Source organism: Ascidia mentula, chromosome 6 (assembly GCF_947561715.1).
Source record: "Ascidia mentula chromosome 6, kaAscMent1.1, whole genome shotgun sequence".
In the NCBI taxonomy this organism is placed as follows: domain Eukaryota; kingdom Metazoa; phylum Chordata; class Ascidiacea; order Phlebobranchia; family Ascidiidae; genus Ascidia; species Ascidia mentula.
Genome location: NC_138571.1, coordinates 13,772,990 through 13,795,000, shown reverse-complemented (window position 1 = coordinate 13,795,000; position 22,011 = coordinate 13,772,990). Strand labels below are relative to the sequence as shown.

The window sequence follows — 22,011 nt, the reverse complement described above, 5'->3', positions numbered from 1 at the left end:
AACATGCATTAACCAACACAACTTTTCAAAATTTTGATTTACCTTCAGGTAAATCTCTCTCCCCAAGCCTCCACATATGTTGTTCACACTCAACAAACAATCTATTCAGCCCCTGTAACCAAGCACAGGTTTTGAATAATGAACATAAAATCACAAAACAGACAGGTTTTCACTGCCGACAGGCTTAGAATAATTAGGCATGCGAAAAACAATTTACTCAAAGGTTCTAATTGTTGAAACAAACAACTCACTTTTACATAATATTTACTGTGATGTCAAGTAGTGTGGTTATATGTTGAGGTATTCGCTTTTGTATTGTTAAGTCATAGGTTGATATGGTTTAAAGTGGTTGAATCAGGGGTGTATTGAGTTTTAAGTGTCTGTGCTGTGGATACAAAAGACTTCAACAATGAGCTGAATACATTCTGTCTGGCCATCCATGAAATATTAAAGTATATAATGTGTGACTGACATTTGAGAAAAGAAATGCGCTTTGCAGCTTTCTCTGTGATGTCACAATATGTTGTTGAGAATTTGTTTTATTAAAATCATGCAAAACAAATTTAAATTAAAAAAATTTTTAAGGTCAATTCTGTGGGGACCATGTGATAACTTCTTTAAACATCACTTCTGAATCATATTTTAAATTAAGCTAAGATTTGGGAATATGATTGGGACTTTTAACTAAAAGGTGCTGGTTATTCACCTGTTTTCTGATAAACTTTTCATCGTCTCTTCCGTGCGACTTCATGAAGTTTTTGTTTCGATAAGTTGCAAGGAAATTGATCTGCAAGTTGGTGACAAAAACAATATTAACTTGATGCAGAACCTTATGCAACTTAAAACATAAATAGTTAACAATCATTCTTAACTGTTCAACTGCATGTAGTTTATATCTGGAATATATCCCTAATTCTTTGTTGTTTTCAAACAACAACTCATTAAACACTGCATATACTTTGAATAACCGGCTCTAGAAGGAAGATTATGGTTTTGTGAGCATATACTGCGACATTTTGCTACATCTATTTTCGTTGAGGTGATAAGGTGAAGTTAATATGTTGTATACTAGACAGTGGGATTACATACAGCCATTGCACTTGTAAAACTAAGATCAATGTTTAACTAAAGAGAGGGCGGCAAGGCCACGATCCACCGAACAAACAAGGTTTCTATTACAACAAAAACATTAACAATCGGCGTCCCAGGGTAATTCGTTCACAAGTCAGACGCCGTCAGAGAAGATGCTATTGTGTGAAAAGATAAACATGGATAATGTCCGACTAAGTTGTTGCGTAAGTCGATCAATCAAAAAAGCTGATCGCTTGGCAAGCACTTAAGCTATCCATTGTGTGCACGGGTTACAATAGTGACTCAATGGCCCCATCCCTCACAACGGAAGTTGACTTCTCAACGATGTGAAGCACAATAAGGAAATATTAGCATGAGCAAAGGGGGAGGTAAGGTATGTAGCCATTGTGCGCAAAATTTTAAACAGTTCATAATATGATGTTAAATGATATTATATGCGCCAGTTATTCATTCACAAGACCGATGACACCCACACCAAAACTTACCAGCTTTTCATTATTTTCAATTGGAAAATCCAGAGCACTCAGGTTAATGAAGAAATCCCATTTCGTCCACAACTTCAGGACGTCTGTCATTGAACGCAAAAGCATCTGCAAGAGACTAGACCCACCCCATATTGTGGCCATTCTCCATGGGGCAACTGCCACATTTCGGTACTTCTTCACCTCTTTTTTAATCTCTCTGTAAAATTTAGTCACAAATAAATAGCATGGTTACAATATGCCTTCAATACAGCAAGTCCTGGTATACTTTGAAGCTGTACCTTACTACAGCTCAAAACACACATTCATTTGTTTTGGGATGAAAACCTAATTTTACCTCAAAAACTTGTAAATTCACAATCTGTTTTGTGTATTAGCAGCAGTGGTACTGGATAAATAAAATGCAGAAGCAAACCTCAGCAAGTAGTCAGATCTCTTATCAACGTGGATGTAGAAAAAATGGTCACGATGATAGATGACCTTGAGTAACCTTCGAAACTGCCGAAAAGCCCGGCCATGCACAACCAGCATAAAGCAGATACGTACTCGTGGAAGGGAATCGTCTATTGAAGAAGGCATTGGTGCATCAGATGATAACTTGCCTTCATGTGGGCAACGTCTAGAATGCAAAATATGTCAATCACACTTCCTCTCACATTCAACACATATGCACCGGTTCTGGGATCATTACCGGATAAAAAACAACATAGCATCGAATGACGTACATGTATATATATATATATATATATTTTGAGGTCAATGATTATGAACATTATGGTATATATTTGTTATGTACATAAGTTTAATATTGCAGAATTTAGAGCACATTTTTAAATCACCTGTTCATTGATTTTGGAAGAAGTTTGTTTTCTTGATGTTTACAAGCGGTGTCTGCAATTTCTTGTTTGCAACGGTCAGTTTTTGCTCGAAAGATTGCTGATTGGGCATCTTTATGCGTAACTTCACACCTACACAAAGCAATAAATACCTTGATATGAGTATATATCTTTAATTACCAGTGGGTAGCAACGAAAATAAATTGTGTATACAACACCATGATACAGATTTATGCACAAGGAAGTTAAAGCAGGCAGAACTAAAATAACACAGATTATCATAATTTTACAAAACAAAGTTTTTTTTTACATACTTCGGTTCAAACTTGATTTTTTCTTTTGGTATTTCATCATCATCAAAATGGATTTCTTCCATAAGGTCACTTTTATTTGTATTCGAGTTAAAAGGTTTGGCATCCATTTCAACCTTAATACATTTTTTCATACTTTTTTTTCTTTTGTATATACCCATCCCAAACACTATTTGCAAAATGCTGTCAAAGACAACCACAAAAATAACGCTTTTATAATTGAAATCAAAGGTCAAGTGTATAATGCTCAAAATAAAATTTGTTCCAGAAACTAAACATACAACAAGTGACAATAAACATACGTTATTGTCCGGATCCTCAAGGATTCCAATATTTTTGTCGACATTCTGCAAAAACTGCTCTCTAAAACGTGGATCTTTCGGATTGAACAGATCAACGCCCTCATTTTCCATTGCAGCTAAATGAGATCTCTCGCCTTGCAACATGGCCTTTGCCAACTAGGATGAGCAATAATTTAACTTTAAAACATGCACAGTTACAGACCTCGAAGAGTTTGTAACAAAAGTACTAGAAATGTATTGTTCCGATCCATGACAGTAAATAAAACCACTAAATTCGATTTTTTTCACAAAAATCAAACCATACAAGGGTTGTTAAACTGCTTCTACCTGGTTTTGTTTCATTTTCTGAACTTGGCGAATTCGTCGAAGTTCTTCCTCCTCCAATAAGTTCGGGTTGGCTTGCAATGCGATCAATGCCTGTTGTTATTAAAAAAGGTTGTCAACATCATACACAACAACCGCATAATTTTATGGTGAAAGTAAAAATAAATAATATAATCCTGACATAGTAACATAAAGTATCAATTTTCACCCAATAAAGCATTAAGTACCAGCATAGTTGCAGTAAACTATAAGTATTAGGCTTTCATGTATACCAAATTTATTGATTACATTTCCTTTAATACTCCCTCCAGTTAAAATAAATCAAAAACTCTTACGACTTGCCTGAATTAGAAGAAAAAACATGATAACGTACAAACATAATTTCCATTTTCGCAATAGTCTCTTCATAAAACGGATGAAAACCAATCTGCTCATATACATTATTACAATTATTTTTACGAGTAAAATTTCGGCTCCATTGATTCGTACACCTGCAAAGTACAATGTACGCTTAGCATTGGACAGTACGTGGCCACATTTTATAGTCACACAATACGCATGAGAAAATTTCTTACACGAGGCGCGTAAACGATAATTTAACAGATCAATTGAAAAGTAATACTTGAACACGCGACGCTTACAAACTATTCCTCATTACAAGACCAAACAGCGCGCAACGCTGCCAAGCTGGGAGGGTTTTTATTTCATGCTTGTTGTCACTTTTTCTTTCTTCAACTTCCTCTCTTTTACGCTTGAACGCGTTTTTTTTTATAAAATTACATTTTCAAGCGTATTCCTTTCTCTCCGACGGTAGTATAGATTGCAATGGCAACGATATGTTTCGTATATATAATTGATTAGCCTTATCTAAAGTAGTAGTACCAGAAAGCTGCTTTTATTTTTCAATCCTAGAAGATTCCGCTTGAGCTAAATTTATATAAATCCGCAAGGTAGAGCTAGAGGACCGTCGAAAATCTAATTAGAAATAGAAACAATATTTGGCGCGAAATATTGGAGCCAAAAGGCGCGTAGTTTTTGGTTATGACTGGAAGTGGTGGATTGGCATTGATCAATAAATAAAGTATCTTTTGGTTCGTTTGTGAAAAGTTAATTTATGTTGTATTAATTTACGTCTATGTTATGGTTTGAAATGATTCGTTTTTTTTATGTACTTTAGGTGCTTTTTTTGTACTTTAGGTGCTTTTTTTTGTACTTTAGTTGCGATTTTATTTGTTAAGGCTATTGCGCTTGCCAACCGAAAAACGTACAAACAATGGCGGCTTTACCAATGAAAGTATCTCCACTGAAAGAGACGCAAAACTTGCCATCGCCAAAACGAGTCAAGTTGGCCCATAAGTTTGAGGAGTTACCGACAACTTTAAAGTTTGCAAAGCTTTCGGGAAATGCTACAACACCCACCAGGGGATCCAAGTTTGCTGCCGGATATGACCTCTATAGGTAAAAACGTTGGTGTAATACTTTCTTTATCGTCTTGTTTTGTTGTGTATTTATATACTTTTTCAAGATGTTGTTGGTTTTTGTATTCCTTTTTTTAAAATAGTAATGCCATTTTTGCTTCACTAATTATGTATATTTTAGTGCATATGATTACACAGTGCCAAGCCACGGAAAAATGCTGTGCAAGACTGACATTCAAATTGCCTTGCCTGATGCATGTTATGGAAGAATTGCTCCGAGATCTGGATTGGCAAACAAGCATTTTATTGACGTAGGAGCAGGTGTAGTCGACCAAGACTACAGAGGAAATGTTGGTGTTATACTTTTTAACTTTAACAACAAAGATTTTGAAGGTATTTCTGGTTTGATCTTCATTTTTGACTTTATGAAAAATTACCAAATTTTTAGTAAAAAAAGGAGACAGGATTGCACAACTTATCTGTGAAAGAATTTTTTATCCGACGCTGCAGCAATTCAACGTGAGTGTTTAATTTTTATGATAAAACTTGTCTACACTTCATAAATTTGTCAACCTGTTTAATGCATCAGTAATGAATTAGTTATATGTATGCACTAGTTTTTATTAAAGCAGACCTAATTTTCGCATTGCAAACTTTCTTTCAGACACTGGAGGACACAGAAAGGGGTGGTGGAGGTTTTGGATCAACTGGAAGAAATTAAATTTGGACACTGGGAAAGGAATTTACCACTGCAAATTTATGCATTCCTGATCAGGAGAGATGTTTTGTTACTATTAGTAAGGTTTTTGCTGCCACATACTGCCAAAAAAATATTTTGTGAAATGAAGGCAAAAATTATTTTTATTTCCTCGTTTCAATGAAAAAACAACAACAATCGTTTTGACACCTTGTGTTTCTAATGGTAAAGTTTATGCTGCCAAAAAAATATTTTGTGAAATAAGGCAATCATTATTTTCGTTTCCTCGTTTCAATGAGAAAAACAACAACAATTGTTTTGACACCTTGTGTTGCTATTGGTAAGGTTTTTGCAGCCATGTACTGCCAAAAAAATATTTTGTGAAAAAAAGACCATCATTATTTTTGTTTCCTCGTTTCAATGAGAAAAAAACATCAATTGTTTTGACACCTTGTGTTACTATTGGTAAGGTTTTTGCTGCAACATACTGCCAAAAAAATATTTTGTGAAATAAAGACAAAAATTATTTTTGTTTCCTCGTTTCAATGAGAAAAAAACATCAATTGTTTTGACACCTTGTGTTACTAATGGTAAAGTTTATGCTGCCATATACTGTCAAAAAAATATTTTGAGAAATAAGGCATTTATTATTGTTGTTTCCTCGTTTCAATGAGAAGAAAACAACAACAATTGTTTTGACACCTTGTGTAACTATTAGTAAGGTTTATGCTTCCATATTCTGCCAAAAAAATAGTTTGTGAAATAAGACAGACATTATTTTTGTTTCCCGGTTTCAATGAGAAAAAAACAACAATTATTTTAAGCATTTTATTACACAAAAGTGGAAACTGAGAATGTAAAGAAAAGCTGAATGGCAATATATGCAGCTTTGCAACAGACAAGGCCAATGGTTCAATACAAGAAAACAGAATTGCAATTGCTACTGAGAAGTTAACTCATTACGATTGCTGACTTCTTTAAGTTTTTAAGCCAAGCATCCATATTTAGAGCAGTTTGTTTAGTAAATTGTGAAACATCACATTCCTAAAAAAAAAATTTTGCCTTGCAATGGAACCAAAGTAAACATTTACTGGAAAACTGCATTACGGCCTTAACCTTGTTTTGTTATTGTACAAAAATTTCTGTAGACCAGAAGATTTCACTTGACAACAAATTTCAAACAATTGGAAAAGAAGAACTCGTCACATGACAGCATCAGAATGTCATGCATGGCTGAACAAAGCTCAGTGCAGATTAACCGTTCAGTTACAGAAATATTGTTACAAAAAGGCCATTAATGTTTTGAAACGAGTGTGAAAGCATTTAGCGATATATATAACCTAAAAGGGCACACAAAAAAGATGATACCTTTCTTGAAAAACAGATAATTTTATATAGCTTTATTTCAATTCTTGTGGTCCATAAGTAGACCAAAAAAAAGTAATGAAATGAGGACCACATACAAAAGTAACATACTAGCCAACATGCATTCTCTGTGCGCAAAATGTCTGCGTTTGAAAAACTGAAGTGAGGCAATAGACAAAAAACAATACTAAATGGTCTTTATTTCCCAGAGAAAAGTTTTTTTTGCATGGGCAGAGTACCAAAGTTGGTGTTCGTGCAAAGTTAAGTTTCCAGTTGGGTGATTGAATTGGAAGGGGAAGCCCCTACTTTCCATTGTCTTCCGACTTCAACTTCCGAGGACACAACTAGGAGTAGTTCACAGTTTTTCGACGCCAGCTTCTTCGCCAAAAACTTTCTGCAATGTAAAAATGTGGCTTGTATTATGGTGAGGGTGTCAAGCACGGAAGGAAATTTGAACAAAACATACTATTTGACAATGCTTTATAACAAAACCCTGTCATTGCATAAATGGAAATACCATGTGTACAACAACAATACCAAACTTAAACAGTAGAAAAAAATAAAGGTCTTAAACCAGTAGAAGTCAAACACTTAGCTTAAATCCTAAAAGTAGAACGCTGCAAAGATTACTTGATAAAAAAGAAATTGTACAAAACATACTAGTTGGGATTTGCAACAAAATCCTTTCAATGCTGAACCCCTAACAATTTGTTAGGTAATGGCATAAATAATTTAGCTTTTCCATTGTTATTCCATAACTATCTTCTCTATTTTAGTAATTATTGGTAGGGCCCCACCCCCAATTTTGGGGAAATTCTCCGATTTTACGCTGTAAAGCAGTGTTTCCCAACTGGCCACTAGTGGTAAGCGACGGCATTCCAGGTGGTACGCGAGCACTTTTCCGTAATTAGCGGATATAGTTCGAATTTAAAAAATCGTAAGTGATTTAAAAATGTTTGTTACTTCAATCCATGGGTTACTTTGTAACACTCAACTAGGTGGTACGCGTCGAAATTGTTTTTCCTCCAAGTGGTACGCGACCACAAAAAGGTTGGGAATCACTGAGGTTCATTGTGGTCGAGCATCAAAAAAAAACACGAACGCCCGCGTTAGCGCGAATCGTCACACAAACGTCGGATTGCGCAATTGCATAACGTTAAACACGCGGATGAGAGTTTTTGCGGTTGTTCTTGAGCCGTAGTTGCACTACCATTACGTCCAAAGAAAGGTCTTTAATATATTTGTACGCAAAAAAGGATCAAATGTGGGTTTACGTAAGCATGAAAACATGCAAATAAAACTACTTTACGTGCGGTTGTCCACTATCCCTGTTTGTACATTTATGTCCGCTGACAGTTTCAAACTTTAAGAAGTACATGTGTGAGATTTGAAACGCGTTTAACAACTAAAGTAATTGACTTTATACACTGTGAAACTGTTTGCCAGTGCAACAACGTGCACGACTACCGAAAAAAAATACATTTTGTGACCAACTCAAAAAATGGCACTTGTTTCGTAACAATGTAATGTAGCATGTTTGGTACCAATGCCACTGTTCTGGTAAGTAACAATGCTCCTTGTTTGGAAACAATGGCTAGTTAGGACACGGGTTTTTAGGTCAACATTAAAGAAAGTTTCTGGTTTTCACAAAGATTTTGGCAAAAAAATTACAGTTGCGTTTATTTAGCTATCAAAACAGACAATAAATATTCTACTATAGGGGAAGGGGTTGGACCCCTCTCTGCATGCGCCTATGTCCCCACCAGACACTTTAAAATAAGTCGTCTAAACTTTCAGTTATCATTCAACTGACCTTTGCCAGTAAATATTATAACCAGTGGCAAACTTTATTAAAGGGGAAAAAATAGTGACAGAACAACAGTAGCATGTGAGTTATATCATGATGTCATCCTAATAACAATTATAAATCATACAGATATTATTCATACTTTTGGGTTTTCATCACATTGGCAAACTAATGGAACACTAGTGCAGCAGTAGTATCCAATCATACTACCTTATTGGGTCAAAGCTGATGACGCTTGTTAGGGAAAAATATCTACTATGTCATAATGATAGACAAATTTATGATAAACAATTCATCATACCCCAAACACCCTTCTCAAACATATTATGCAGGTTTGCTAACCTTGTTACAGACTGCATATGTAATTACTAGGGATTATTGACTGAAAATAATTGCATTACAAAAAGGTTTTTACAGCTGATGGGAAATCAAGAACGAAAATTTATTTTTCCGTGTATACATAATGTCAAAAACCAAACAAATGGTTGATGTTACAGAAAATAACCACTGAGTACATATATGATATGTCAAACTCCTTTGTACCTTTATGATATGTGTAATCTCGTTTAATATTTACATCACCTACTTGAGTTGTACTGCCTCTCCAATGACCTCCGGTGTTTTCAACTTGGAATCAAGGTTGTAAAATATGTTGTCTATGGCTCGCACCGCAATCCAATGGCGGCGCTTTAGTGGGATTGTTAAAAGTCCCCAACCAATAGATGACGGTATGTTGAGTATGAAACCAGTTATGTTTTTGAGGCAAATTCGTTCCAAACTTCTAAAGCATAAGTTTATTGTCAATTACAATGTTATTTATAGTACAGTAAATACCGTATTTCATGTTAAAAACAAACAATAAAATGAAAGACATTCTTAATTTGTTTGAATTTCAATAAAATGAAAGTGTTCCTTAATATGCTTGCCTTCTCTTGTCCCACCAAACAGCAGCATGTCCCTTGTGTTGAAGACTTGCCATTATTACATTTACATCATAGTTTCCAGTCCCGAGCATGCTTTTATGGGGGTTGAGCATTGAATCAGGGGAAAGTCTGAACCAAGTGTAGATATAAAAATGTGGGCCAACACAGAGTGTTGTTTCATTTACTGGTTACTCAAAACATACACATTTTTTATTTATATGTTTTGTTTATTACGTTTCAGTTTAGATTTAATAAAATTATTGGGCTATAAAGACTGATCAAAATTTTAATGTTGCGTAAGTGTAAAAAGGTTTAAAATCACTGGGCTAAATGACAACAATCTTGTTGCAGCTTACATTGACACTATAGTAAATAAACATGCTTTGCCAAACTAGTAAATAAATATACGTATATGTAACATTGATATTGAGCATTTTGCTAACTGTGAAACAAAAGTTTAATGTTTCAATTTACACAATAGGCTACCTTGAACATATTTCATCTAGTTGTTCCTTTGTGAATGCATTAGGATCTTGAAAAACGTTATTCAGGGCATGAAGAGCACACAGTTCAAAGTGCTGCCGCTCATGGTAAATTTTTTTCAACCTGTTCGTGGCCTCAGCAGAATTGTCAGTAAGTCCCCGGAGTGCAAGACAGGACATGACCCTTTTCTTGCAAATTTCACAAACGAAGTAGACAACAGGCAAAGTTAGTTCCTGGATTACTTGCTCCAACCAGGACCACATTAATTGAATTGAAATGGTTGTAAAATAGTCTCAAAGAAATGACATTTGGTCATATTTGTTTCACAAATCTACATTTGACAAAACATAAGTTTAACTGGAGATTAAACTTCAAGTTCAATAATTACGAACACATATAATAAGCAATGTTAACATACATAGACACAAGTTTACTAAACTAACAATAACCTCCAAAGACGTGAAAAACGGAAATGACAAAGACGCTCCAAGCCTCGATAAACAAACAAATACCTCGGTCTGTGACCAGTCAGGCGCAAAACATTTTTTCTTGTTGTTGCAAAATTTTAAACAAAAAGAATCTTGGAATTTTAATGATGGTAGATGCTTTGCACAGAATGTTGTTCCACAAAGTTTAAAAGGATAAGACAACTGTCAAGAAAACTCACAGCACAGAAGTTTCAATGGACAATTATTTTGTAACACTTTTTTGTAACAAGAACAAAAATAGAAAGGTCTATAGTTAAACTTAATTTTATTTTTAACTTGAATTAAAACTGTTAATTTAAAACTTTGCTATAACTGTTTGAGTATTGAGTATACAATTTATTTTATCATAAACACAAGCAGTGTTTCTATAGTGGTGACGTTATTTGTGTTACCGCGAATGCAGAAAAAAACAAAATTCTCAAAACACAACAAAGTTTAACGAACGCAGCAGTTTTGCAAAGACTCGAATTGCAAAGAAAATGGAAGAGGAAAATATGTTGGAAACTCCAACGCTGGATAACGCAACACCAAGATTTTTGTTGCAAAATATAATGCAACCAAAGGATGTTCAACAAACTGTTAAAACGAGACGAAGGAATAAACGGCGTTTGTCTGGTGTCACAACAAATAAATCCACCAAAAGGTAATCATAGTTGTATTTACAAATGTAATAGACTAGCTATTCAGTGAAAAGGTAATATTTTTCCGACATTATTATAACAAATTTTGTTGACAATCTGTGCAAAAAAACAATTGGCTAATGCGTTATACAAAAAACTTCCGTTTGTCTGTGCAAAATCTGTGCAATCCACTCTAGGGATTTCGGCTTGTCGTAATTCGAATATTTATTGATATTTTGTTTTAAACTTGGTCTTTCTACTCTTTTACATTTACGCCCGTCTTTCTGACGCCATAACTAGTTATCTCACTTGCGTTATGTCTTTCAACTTGCTCTACTTCTTCTAAGTCCCCTTTGTCGCGTAATCACAGCAATTATCTTTTGTTTCTATCTTGTCTTTGATGTATCCCTATATATTTGCGACTCTTTCCACAAATAAACAGATCAAAAATATCCTCACACAAATAACAAACTTTCCAAATAGTTTGACCATAAAATTTTTTTAAATATGAAAAGCAATATAATTCCATTACAAACTACATGGAATTTTGTATTTAAAAAAAGAAAACCAAAGCTATTTGGCTGCTGGTAAGCATGAAACAGTTTAACACTATACTGTGTTCATGGTCAATGTACAATGTTAACGGGATGCACTGGCACTGCCCAGCAAGAGATATTTTGTATAACTGTATGTACATATTGCTTTGTATACTTGAAACAGCATTCATGAAGGCGAAACCTCGGCTGCGGTGTTGGATGCAACAATTACCCCAAGAACTGCCTTGCTTGGCGCGATGAGTACGAGTGAGTACTTGCCCACTGTTCACCGACCAAAAAGAAAACGAAGGCTGTCTCAACCTGACCAAGTCCTTCAAGAAGAGTAAGATTTTCTAAAAGTATTTTCTACCAAAAATTGATTTTTCCTGATGGTTGTAAAGTAACCCTTTTAAAATAATACAAGCTAAAATGTAAAGAATTGCAATCCGAGTATATAGTCTTCATTTGCATCATAGTACTTTTTAAGTTATTTGATGCTTGATTGTGGGTCATTATTTTACTGATTAACTGTAAATGTGTTTTTTTTGTGCAGACCACTGGATATTGTTGAAGAGGCACAGACTCAAACTCATGACCAGTCTAGGTTCAGAATTTTGTGTTTTTGTAAACATTTTAGTTGTTGGAAATTAAAAAATATGATTTGTTTGTGCAGATTACAGGATGTTGTTGAAGAGACACTGAATATAACTGAGCAATCCAGGTTTAAAATTTTGAGCATTTTGTAAACATTTTCAACTGCAATTTTAGCATAGTTGCACTGATGAGACCTTTTGGGTCGAAACAGTGGCCACTTGTCTGCAGCTTATACACAATTTAGCATAACTGTTCGTTTCTGCAATCTGGATTTACACTTTTATGTTACTTTAAAATATTTATGCCTAATGATTGTTTCAATGTAGCTCTCAATTGCAATCACTCAATGACCTCCCTATATCTCAACCTGTCATTAGCATGGATGAATACCATAACAAACTCAAGGCCAAGTTAGCTATGTTGAAGGAGGCTAAGGCCCAAGCTAAAAAGAAGTCTTCATTGTAAGTTACGCTTGATGATGCAAAAGCGCAACCTATCAAACAACTGTGTTGGTGAAAAAGTAGGTACAAATATAATTTAATTTCTAATATTCAAACTTTAAACAGGGAAAAAGGTGATGGGACTAATCATACCACAAACCCACATTCAGAAGTTGAATTTCCCACGATCCATGCAGAAAACGAATCCATTCAACGGCATGAAACTAATGGTAATGATGGTGCCTACAGTTGAAGTAATCATTAGTTTCACTTTAGATGTGAAAATGAAAAAGTAAAAAACAATGTTTCCTTTTTCTGTAAATTTTTTTTATAGAAGCTGACAATTTTCTATTTGTCAAGTGAATCTTCTTTATAATTCTGTGCAAGTATCAATATGCTTCTTGACCTAATTGTATTTGGTAATGTTTTTTATTGCAGATTTGTCACAGTCTGTTGAAGAACAACTAAACAACTTTCACTCTGCAAAAAAAGACACAGATGAACGATCAGCTGTAGACCCAAGTTTATCTGAGGTAAATAAACATAGTGCTAGTAGAATTCAAACTTACTCTTAGTTTGAAGCAAAATGGAAACAATATATATATCTGACTGAGCATACTTCTGCTTATTGATATATTTTAACACCATTGGTTAAAACTAGCTTGATAAAGGACCGATTTCCAAGTTATAATAAATGAAACATGTCATTGTAAACTAAATGCATCATGATATTGTGAACAGGAAGAGATTATCACTCAGGACAATACAGCTGATGAAGATCCTCTTAACTTGAGCAGCCTTCATGAGGGTTAGTAGTGATAAAAACAAATTAAGTGAGCTGCAGACAGATGGACATTATTTTACCTGTAAGGTCTCATCAGTGCAGCTTGGCATCACTCCTGCATTCAGACAATCTTGCTGGCCTAATGGCACAGACTTCCTCTGCACTGATAGGACCTTATAGGTTAAAATAGTTGCATTAAAAAATATCCCAGACTCCATATTATTCGCTTTATTGTGCTCATATATAAAAAAAATATTTTGTTGCATAAATTTAGGATTTTGCAGAAATGTTTGTTAATTGTTTAGCATCCCAAGCAGATGGTCCATTAGCCACAAAACCTGGTGATGCAAATGAAGTGACAACACTCAATATTACTGAAGATGAGAACTTAGTATGTATTCTATTTGCTATGTATCTGTGCATTTTGTGTGTGTGATAATCATTGATTCCTCAGAGTAAAACTGGTGAGGAAAACCAAGAAATGCAAGAGGTAGAAAGTGTTCATGCAGGTAAATATAAAAATTAAAATTAGGGTTTTAATTAAATGTGTCACTGGTGTTGATTTTTAATAAAAATATTTGTTAAATTTTTTATTTTTTTTCATTAAATTCATTTCAGTACTTTGTATAGCAGATATTTCATGCACAAATTATCTATTGAGGTTGGAAAAGTGATTTTTCTGATTTTCGAATATTAAAACTGTTTCCATGCATACTGTATAGCATTTGTAACCCTATTGGTGTGCAAGTAATGATGTTTTTTAATTTTAGCATCATCCCATAGCAGTCATACCCCTATTCCACAAATTCCCCTGACAAAAATGTCAAGACCAATAGAAAAAGTTCCTAAGCCTTCCTTAAAAATGTAAGTTGTTGCAACAACAGGCATTTTTCATTGAGTGCATGTAAGAAAAATCCAAATTCAAGTGTTAAACTTCCGCAGTTAGTTGTGACATGCCATTGTCACCAACGAATTTAACACAAATTAAATTATACTTCAGGTATGTGCTTCAAAATACATGTGTTTTTATTCAAGGTTTGACAAACGAAAATTACCACAAAAAACTAAACCTGTGAAGTCTGGAAATAACATTCCCATCTCATCCACACAACTACGTGGCATTGTTGAACATTACAGCACAAGAAAAGTATCAAAGTAGGCAGTTATTAATTAATTTTGTTTGCCACAAGTGAAGTGCAATTGAACTATTTTAACAGAGGTGCTCTTAAGCAAATTGAGCAGGTGTTTGGCAAATTTTTTGCAAATCTCTGTGAAGATATGGAGGTTGCTTCTGTGCACGCACACAGAAAAACGATCACTCGCGATGACATGGAACTTATTATGCGCAGGTAATACATTAGTCTATCTTTGTTTGTGATAATTCTGTTAAGCAAGCAAATATCAACGCGGTGTTACTTATATCAAATTATTTGTAAACTCTTTTCTAGTTAACCAACTGGTGTCGAGCCACAGTCATCAATTGCATTGAAGTTTAAAACAGTGTGCAATGCATGTAGGTCACATGTCAATATGGTTCATAGGCTTCTTTAAAAAGTCGCAATATCAAAAAACGGTTTTGGAACTACCATTGAAAGTTTTTTGTGTTCCTAAATTTATTGTTCTAGTAGAGACAAAAGTAGATACACAGTTTTTGCTTCTGGGGGTTAGGGGAGCTTTTAGGGCCTCTGATATTTGTAATATTGCCATTGAGTCACAACGCAAAGTTTGTTTTTGTTCAGGCAAAAGTTTATAACAGAAAACCGCAGTCTGAAAGTTCTTATCGAGGAAAACTTCCCTTTGGAGTATCAGGAGATTTTGATACCCCTAAACAACACTGAAGATGTGTCCAAAAAGAAAAGTGCCACAACATGATATAAACAAAAGCAAGCGAAACGACCAATTCAGTGTACATCATGTACGAAAAGAAATATTCATGGTTTGTTCCTCGTCAAACTTGTGAAAATGTGCAGCTCTTTCCTGCCGCGTAAAGGTTTGTTGGGAGTATAACATTTGCAATTTGTTAAAGAAGAAATCAAATAAAAAACAAATCATCCTGGTTCTCCATAGGATATATTTCTAAATTGTGCAGAACTGTTTTCCTCTTTGCCGCAACGTCCGTTGTATAATCTGTATGTGAGGTGAATGTGTCGTCAGTATTCCCAGCAAGAGATTGAAAAGTCGTTATGAACCAAATTCGCGAATGAATCACCATGACAACATATTTTAAAGTCGTTCGGAATCCACAATTGTGCACCTTCCACTGATAGCGTGAAGCAGAATACGTAAAACGCTACACATACCATATTTTATGAACCAACAACAGATGTAAATAATAAACCTTTTATCGACAATTGTTTTCATTGGCTTTGTTTGGCTAAATTTATGTGAGACCTACAAAGGCAACAAACTACTGCACAAAAGAATAAATTGCACAATTGTTTGCAAATTAGAATTGTTTGCCAGGAAGGTAGTTGGTGGTTGTATTGGATATGGTTGACGCAGCCTTTCACGCTCAAGCAGCGTTACAAAACTACTTCAGGGTCGGCTGGCTATTAATATCCCTACACTGAATTCCACAAACACATAATTGCGTTCAGTTTTGCGTGTTTAGCGTCCGGCAATTACACAACATACCGATGAAGCACAGGGCTGTTGCTGCAGGGTTTGATGTGCTCAATTGATAGGGTTTGTAGTTTGTTATAAGCAGTGGAGGAATTCAAATATTTTAGCATCTGTTTCTCTCACTAGCAGCATGCCATAGTAACCGCGGGAATACAAAGTGAAACATAAAGGCCTTTACACTTACGCTTGTTAACAATCGGTTCGCGTATATATAAGGTCGTTATAAATTCCAAGAACTGTTGAATCCCACCACTGGGTATAAGGTTACTGAGATATGATTTGTTTAGTTACCAAGTACAGTCCTATAGGACTCCGAAATATACTTGGAAGATATGAAAATATTGGAGTTCGTTTTATTACTCTTCCATCTCTCATCAGTGGTTCGGACACAAACCTGCAAACTTGATGGTGAATTTGATTGAAAGACATTTCATTTTGCATGCGAATAAGCAATTAAGATATCCGTATTAGGCAAACTATAATGGGCCAGAATTGTGTTGTGTTACGTAGAAACAGTACAAACAATAATGGTAAGTTGGTTGGAGACAAAGCCACGTACTGTTTCGACCTTATATGTCAACAGTAAATCAAAGCCTTGATTGGTTCCTAGGTAGCCTGCGTTAGCTAGCCAACAAAACCATACTCAATCTTTGATAGCTGCTCTAATGAGATTTGATTAGTCCAAACATATTGTCACTTTCTGTAGCTCACTTGTTTTGTTTGACAGTTTACGGCAAAAGAAAACGTTTAACGTCCCCGGACCATCTAACTTCTTCAAATTCCAAGTGGCGTGTGACATTACGAGCAGAAATAGGCAAATTTGATGTACAAGGATTGTCGTTGTATCGCCGAACTTTCAACCAAATGATACCTGCTCCCACTATTCGAGTAAAGCAAGGCGACGAACTTGAAATTTTACTGGTGAGTGTAAGAGTTTCAGAAAAAGGCAAAAATTTTCAAAATATAGCATTTCGTCCTATTTCACAGCGTATCGCAGGCTACAGGAAACATTTTTAGTTTTTTTTGTGAAATAGAAATTTATGAAAAAGAATAAAAATAAAGTTAAAATTAATGCCCAATTTCGCAAAAGACCAAATGCAACAACTTTGTAAAGTCAAAGTGATTCCATCAAAAAGCAAAATTCGGGGTAAGTAAAGTCAATCTGTCAACCGTGGTGATTGTCACAGTTTGACAAACAAAGGTGGGTGTTACCTTAGTTTCGACCACGTAGGTATGGGTTCTGTAAATCAAATCAAATCAATTCTATTTTACACGCATAGTTACTACGCACACCAACAATAAACGTGAAACAATGGTAGAGGCACCAATAAAGCCATAAGGGATATCGAGTCATGCGCCCATTCCTTAACATTCAATGAAACCAAAACAAAACCTAATATGCTCGTAAGTTATTCCACCGCCAATTTTCGGAAATTGAAAATAATTTTAAGACAATTTTTAACAGAATAATTTTTTATTTTATGGGAGCGTTTTTCCATTAGGTAGTATTATATCCACTGTTTAGCATCATTGAATCAGTATGATGGTGAAATATCAAACAATACAGATAAACAACTTAGAACAGCCTGACACAGATGGAGAACATAACGAACTTCGGTATCCGAATACCACCAATCTACACTTACACGGTTTGCATATCGACTCCAAGGTAAAGTCCTATACAGACACACCTTCCTATTTAATGACTGTAAAAAATAGTGGGTGTTTTTTTAACTAAGGAACCTGGCGATGACGTATTCATTACTGTTGGGCCAAACCAGAATTATTTGTACAAGTACAAAATTGAACGCGATCAACCACCCGGCACTTATTGGTATCACCCACATTTCCACGGCTCAACTATTTTACAGGTATTTCAACACGTAGAGACACGACATTATCGAATTTATGGGGCTTCTTACAAACCATGAATGCCACAGAGTAATAATCAGTTCCGCAAACGACCAGCATTATCTAGATTTCATGCAAATGTAGCAATCTTAAGCATTTACTCGACACCGAATTTTCTATGCTTTGTAAGGTGCATTTGTCTTTCGTAAAGAAGCTATAAGCTCATGCTCTATGTAGTGTGCTGGTCGGATGTATGACATTGTTTGAAGGTTAACAGCGGTATGGCAGGAATGCTTATTGTGGAGGACGACAAGTACACAGACAATGAATTAAAATCGCTTTCATGCCCTTGGAACTGCCCAAGGGAAATGCAGTTCATATTTCAACCCACTTTACTCTATCAAAATAAAGACGATTCATTTGTCGATATTCAAAATAAGTACGATGACCAAGTCAAAGACGAATGGTGAGAATACTCTGATTTTGAACGCGTTTTGTCGATGTGTAGGTTGGGGAGGTTTTTTGCACGCAATTTTAATGTTACAGGGATGGTTGCCCACAAAATGGACAAAACCTCTCAAGATGGTTAACCCAGTCAAGCGGACTATACAATTTTACCACCAATGGAGAATTAAACCCTTATTTCTACATAAACAGTGGGTACACTTTTCGGTTTAGGTAAATGTTTAGGTTCTACCCTTTTGCTTGGGGCAGCTTTATCTAACCATAATCTGCATAGGATGGTAAATGCTGGCGGTAGTGGAGTGCTAGAGTTGGATATGGTGAAAATAAACACAGATTTGCGTGTTTGTATGTACCAAGAAATTGCAATGGATGGAGTTTATCATGATTCTCCTGTAACACCGTCAAAATTCGCCAAAACAATACTCCCCCCAGGTGGAAGAACAGACTGGCTTGTTCGTTGTAATTATAATGGATATTACGAGGTAAAAAATCATGAAACTGAATCTATATCTTGAGATAAATTTATGTTTTGCTGGGTCATTAAATGTTTTAGTGCAAAACAATCGCATCATCGTCATCATCATATATATTTTTCACATCATCCTATAGTTAAAAAAAATGAAGTTGCTTGTGTTTAGGTGAGGTCCTGGCCAACGGGTAATAGCAAGGGAGCGCTAGGTGAGGCACGGCAATATAAAGGCCGTCTTTTTACTCTCGTTGTAAGAGGTTCCAATACAGGTGGCACCATCAGGAATGTTCTTTTGCCCAGAAGGCCACACTACGTAAATTTCCAGACAAGAAACGACTTAGAAACAAGTTTTAGTATCGAGGTCGGTCCGAAACTGACTTTGAACAGGGAAGGATTTACCAATAAAAGTTACTTTAGGTAGGTTGTGTCAGCTAATAAAACACCTATAATCTCAAAACCATCACAAATAAGAATATGCTGTTATTTTCGAAACTAAGTTGTATTTCGTCTTGCGTTTAATATCAAACAAAAAAATCGCTTAAATTTGGAAGTAGATTAGGTACACAAAGGGAAACGGATCGCAATAAAAGCAGTGGGGGCAGAGATTTTTGTAGACCGTTTTTCGTTTATATTTGACTGTGTTTTCTTTACAATGATTATGTTGTTCAGTGCGAGTAAATACATAAAATCTATCGTTTAACTATCCTCTCGTGTAAGTAAATATATCAAGAAACCACTCTAATTTCTTTTTTAAAAAAGGTTTTTAAAAGCAAACGTTGCCATTGCAGACATTTGGAAAACGTTAATGAACAAGTCCAGTGGAATCTATTGAATACATCTCCCAACGAAGGTCATCCTATCCACATTCATGTCAACCATTTTAAGGTGTGAAGCCTGCTTGAGAGGTATTTAACAACATTAATGATTTACTTTTTACCTGCATTTATAGGTAGTTAGCTATAACCCGTACACTGGGCCAGTCGGTCAGAACATCGACAAAAAGAGCTGGATGCTTTTTTCTCAAAATGGATAACTTGACAATCGAGTTTGTCAATACCAACACAAAAACTACGGTGCGAAGATTCGATCCTATTTTGTAAAACTTTCTAAACAACAAAAGTCATCTATGTTTTGGAAATAATGTGGACCTAAAGTTCACATTACAAGTCTAATTTATACGAGTTTAAAAAAATGTTTTCACAATTGAAGCTGTTAAATATTACGGACAAAAAATAATCCAAGTATTTTGTCGGCAATGTGGCAATAAAATTACCTGTTTCACAGACGACAATTTTAAGTATACCGAACCGTCAAGCGATACGCTAAACTCTTATCCACATGCGCACTTATGGGACAGGGATGATGTACCAGAAACAGCTGGATACACAAAAGCTGGCACCTATTTGGACACTATCATGGTGCCACCTCTGTCGAATATAACGGTACAAGGATTGTTTTTTTCCTTATTTGCAAAATCTCAAACACTTCTAAAACAAAATAGCAAGCTAAAGTAAAAATGCTGGATTCTGCCCTGAAATCAATCAAATTAACTAGACCCGAATAAAGCCGAAAAATTATTCTAAAAAGTTATTGCCATAGAGTTATTGCTGTTGTGCATTAGATTCAGTTCATGACCCACAAATTTACGGGTGTCGTTGTCATCCACTGCCACTTCCTACGTCACGAGGATCATGGAATGATGATGGTGGTGAACATTGTCAAGCCAGGTAATATAAGTTTTATCTGCGAGGTCAATCGAATACTTAGAACTAATCATCATTAGTCCTTTGCTTTGTGTGAGAATTAACCATTAAATTATTAAGATCAAAAGAACTGTTTGGAAACGCTTCATGTGGTGTTTTAGTTTTAGATGTTGTTGGTTTCACAGGCCATTCGTAAATTATGTGGTTAAACCGTTTTGTATACTAAGTGTTACCCAGTTAAGTTGGACATACTTTATACCTAAAAGTTTACTGCGAATTTAAAATGTAAATTTTAAGACCCTTTATGGGGTATGGGAATTATTAGTTTGTAAATTCATTTTTGTCTTTACAGGGGATAAGGGTATACCAGTTTACCCCAAATCGGGTAATGCCTTGCCTGGTCAATGTAGTCCACTCCCAGGCCCAGCTCCAACTCTAACATCTATGGCAGCAAAACATAGGTATTTATCTTCTGGAAAGAACAATTTTCAAACTACTGCTTTCTAAGTATTGCTACATATACGCCATGCAATTACGTACCTCTACTTGTATTGGATTTGTTGTGCAAGTAACGGGGTTTCCAAATACACAAAATCGTATTTGGAAAATATTGGGTTTTTTATGCACTGTTGAAAATTAATCTGACAAATAGAGAAATTAAAAAGTCATTTTATTGAATCTTACTGCAATTCCAGATACAACAACGTGATGATCTCCATCTTGATGATGTTACTGACATCACTTCTTGTCTAAAGGATTGCATTACGTCTTCTATACAAACGCATTTTGTAGTTACGGACATCCTAAAGCAGGGGTCGGCGGAGCATCAAAATTTTACGGCTCGTAGCCTCTTTACAAATTACAGTAACTAAATCACTCGCCGAGTATGAAAGTATTACTCTGCAAGAAATGCCTCGAATTCAAAACGTTTAAGTACCTTACAAACAGTAAAAAGAACGATTTTCTTGGTAGAAAAAGTAGTTAGGCACGTTGATACATCGCTAAGTTGAGCATTAGCCTACATATAGGATATGTTTGCCGACCCCTGTCCTATAGAATGTTTCACAACCCATAGCGTAGTTTTGAAATATTACGTACTTTTTCTTGCTTTTATTTGTTTAGGGTAAGAAGTCCTGATGTATTTAGTTTTAGAGTTATTTCTCGTATATCCAAATGCAACATTTTGTATCTGAATGGATACTTACCTAAATCTTTTCATTTGACCAGTTGGCATGGATAGAACGGGGTTAAGTAGCCCGTTGGTTGTAAAAATATCTATTCCGCTCGTATTATTCAACCAGGCTTCCAAAGTTTCGTTATTGGGTGGACAGCCTTTTCTTGTTGGTATGATTCTAAAAATAATATTTAAATTGAATAATTCCCTGTCCACAAAGAAGTT

At 35.3% G+C, this 22,011-nt stretch overlaps 5 protein-coding genes across 6 annotated transcripts in view; 3 read left to right on the top strand and 2 right to left on the bottom strand.

The window, feature by feature from the left end:
* LOC145906819 (xylosyltransferase-like) overlaps positions 1-3,834 on the bottom strand; it is an 11,412-nt gene extending 7,578 nt beyond the window's left edge. Inside the window, exons 1-9 of the mRNA XM_082994276.1 lie at positions 3,690-3,834; positions 3,351-3,440; positions 3,024-3,179; positions 2,725-2,837; positions 2,414-2,542; positions 1,990-2,193; positions 1,578-1,773; positions 707-787; positions 43-112 (exon numbers count right to left, since the gene is read on the bottom strand). Of these exons, the coding sequence (XP_082850402.1) occupies positions 43-112; positions 707-787; positions 1,578-1,773; positions 1,990-2,193; positions 2,414-2,542; positions 2,725-2,837; positions 3,024-3,179; positions 3,351-3,440; positions 3,690-3,788 (1,138 nt within the window). The 5' untranslated portion in view covers positions 3,789-3,834. The remainder of the gene's footprint in view (positions 1-42; positions 113-706; positions 788-1,577; positions 1,774-1,989; positions 2,194-2,413; positions 2,543-2,724; positions 2,838-3,023; positions 3,180-3,350; positions 3,441-3,689) is intronic.
* Positions 3,835-4,553: 719 nt separating this feature from the next.
* LOC145905725 (deoxyuridine 5'-triphosphate nucleotidohydrolase-like) lies at positions 4,554-6,079 on the top strand. 2 transcript variants are annotated; one of them, XR_014402770.1, is made up of 5 exons: positions 4,554-4,805; positions 4,947-5,158; positions 5,214-5,284; positions 5,430-5,567; positions 5,933-6,079. XR_014402770.1 is itself a non-coding variant. In XM_082992997.1 (4 exons), exons 1-4 carry the CDS (start codon positions 4,621-4,623, stop codon positions 5,484-5,486), a joined length of 525 nt encoding a protein of 174 aa, XP_082849123.1. In that variant the 5' UTR covers positions 4,554-4,620; the 3' UTR covers positions 5,487-5,907. The 2 variants fall into 2 exon arrangements, 1 of the variants encoding a protein (XP_082849123.1); XM_082992997.1 differs by lacking the exon at positions 5,933-6,079 and having other exon boundaries at positions 5,430-5,907.
* A 206-nt stretch (positions 6,080-6,285) lies between these two features.
* On the bottom strand, positions 6,286-10,421 carry LOC145905641 (josephin-2-like). Its single transcript, XM_082992894.1, has 4 exons — positions 10,044-10,421; positions 9,561-9,686; positions 9,221-9,415; positions 6,286-7,221 (listed from the first exon to the last, which is right to left on the bottom strand). Exons 1-4 carry the CDS (start codon positions 10,301-10,303, stop codon positions 7,089-7,091), a joined length of 714 nt encoding a protein of 237 aa, XP_082849020.1. The 5' UTR covers positions 10,304-10,421; the 3' UTR covers positions 6,286-7,088.
* Positions 10,422-10,963: 542 nt separating this feature from the next.
* On the top strand, positions 10,964-15,912 carry LOC145906326 (uncharacterized). The gene is made up of 14 exons (XM_082993745.1): positions 10,964-11,171; positions 11,869-12,027; positions 12,238-12,288; positions 12,358-12,405; positions 12,605-12,739; positions 12,845-12,948; positions 13,157-13,251; positions 13,460-13,526; positions 13,808-13,893; positions 13,957-14,011; positions 14,273-14,366; positions 14,538-14,657; positions 14,720-14,851; positions 15,242-15,912. Exons 1-14 carry the CDS (start codon positions 11,008-11,010, stop codon positions 15,372-15,374), a joined length of 1,443 nt encoding a protein of 480 aa, XP_082849871.1. The 5' UTR covers positions 10,964-11,007; the 3' UTR covers positions 15,375-15,912.
* Positions 15,913-16,988: 1,076 nt separating this feature from the next.
* On the top strand, positions 16,989-21,365 carry LOC145907245 (multicopper oxidase mco-like). Its single transcript, XM_082994674.1, has 12 exons — positions 16,989-17,045; positions 17,692-17,793; positions 17,864-17,995; positions 18,245-18,441; positions 18,715-18,922; positions 19,079-19,326; positions 19,698-19,794; positions 19,859-19,892; positions 20,194-20,351; positions 20,531-20,636; positions 20,965-21,073; positions 21,308-21,365. The coding sequence occupies exons 1-12, from the start codon at positions 16,989-16,991 to the stop codon at positions 21,363-21,365; spliced, it is 1,506 nt and encodes a 501-aa protein (XP_082850800.1).
* Positions 21,366-22,011: the final 646 nt, after the last annotated feature.

Excerpts from the sequence above, each read along its gene's own strand:
- LOC145905725 (XM_082992997.1), top strand. The coding sequence starts at position 4,621 with ATGGCGGCTTTACCAATGAAAGTATCTCCACTGAAAGAGACGCAAAAC. Across the intron at positions 4,806-4,946 it reads GCCGGATATGACCTCTATAG|TGCATATGATTACACAGTGC; the intron begins GTAAAAACGTTG and ends TGTATATTTTAG. Across the intron at positions 5,285-5,429 it reads CGACGCTGCAGCAATTCAAC|ACACTGGAGGACACAGAAAG; the intron begins GTGAGTGTTTAA and ends ACTTTCTTTCAG.
- LOC145905641 (XM_082992894.1), bottom strand. The coding sequence starts at position 10,303 with ATGTGGTCCTGGTTGGAGCAAGTAATCCAGGAACTAACTTTGCCTGTT. Across the intron at positions 9,687-10,043 it reads CTAGATGAAATATGTTCAAG|ACTTTCCCCTGATTCAATGC; the intron begins GTAGCCTATTGT and ends CACTTGGTTCAG. Across the intron at positions 9,416-9,560 it reads GTTTGGTGGGACAAGAGAAG|AAGTTTGGAACGAATTTGCC; the intron begins GCAAGCATATTA and ends CTTATGCTTTAG.
- LOC145906326 (XM_082993745.1), top strand. The coding sequence starts at position 11,008 with ATGGAAGAGGAAAATATGTTGGAAACTCCAACGCTGGATAACGCAACA. Across the intron at positions 14,367-14,537 it reads CCTAAGCCTTCCTTAAAAAT|GTTTGACAAACGAAAATTAC; the intron begins GTAAGTTGTTGC and ends TTTTTATTCAAG. Across the intron at positions 14,658-14,719 it reads AGCACAAGAAAAGTATCAAA|AGGTGCTCTTAAGCAAATTG; the intron begins GTAGGCAGTTAT and ends CTATTTTAACAG.
- LOC145907245 (XM_082994674.1), top strand. The coding sequence starts at position 16,989 with ATGATACCTGCTCCCACTATTCGAGTAAAGCAAGGCGACGAACTTGAA. Across the intron at positions 17,046-17,691 it reads ACGAACTTGAAATTTTACTG|ATAAACAACTTAGAACAGCC; the intron begins GTGAGTGTAAGA and ends CAAACAATACAG. Across the intron at positions 20,637-20,964 it reads GGTGAACATTGTCAAGCCAG|GGGATAAGGGTATACCAGTT; the intron begins GTAATATAAGTT and ends TTGTCTTTACAG.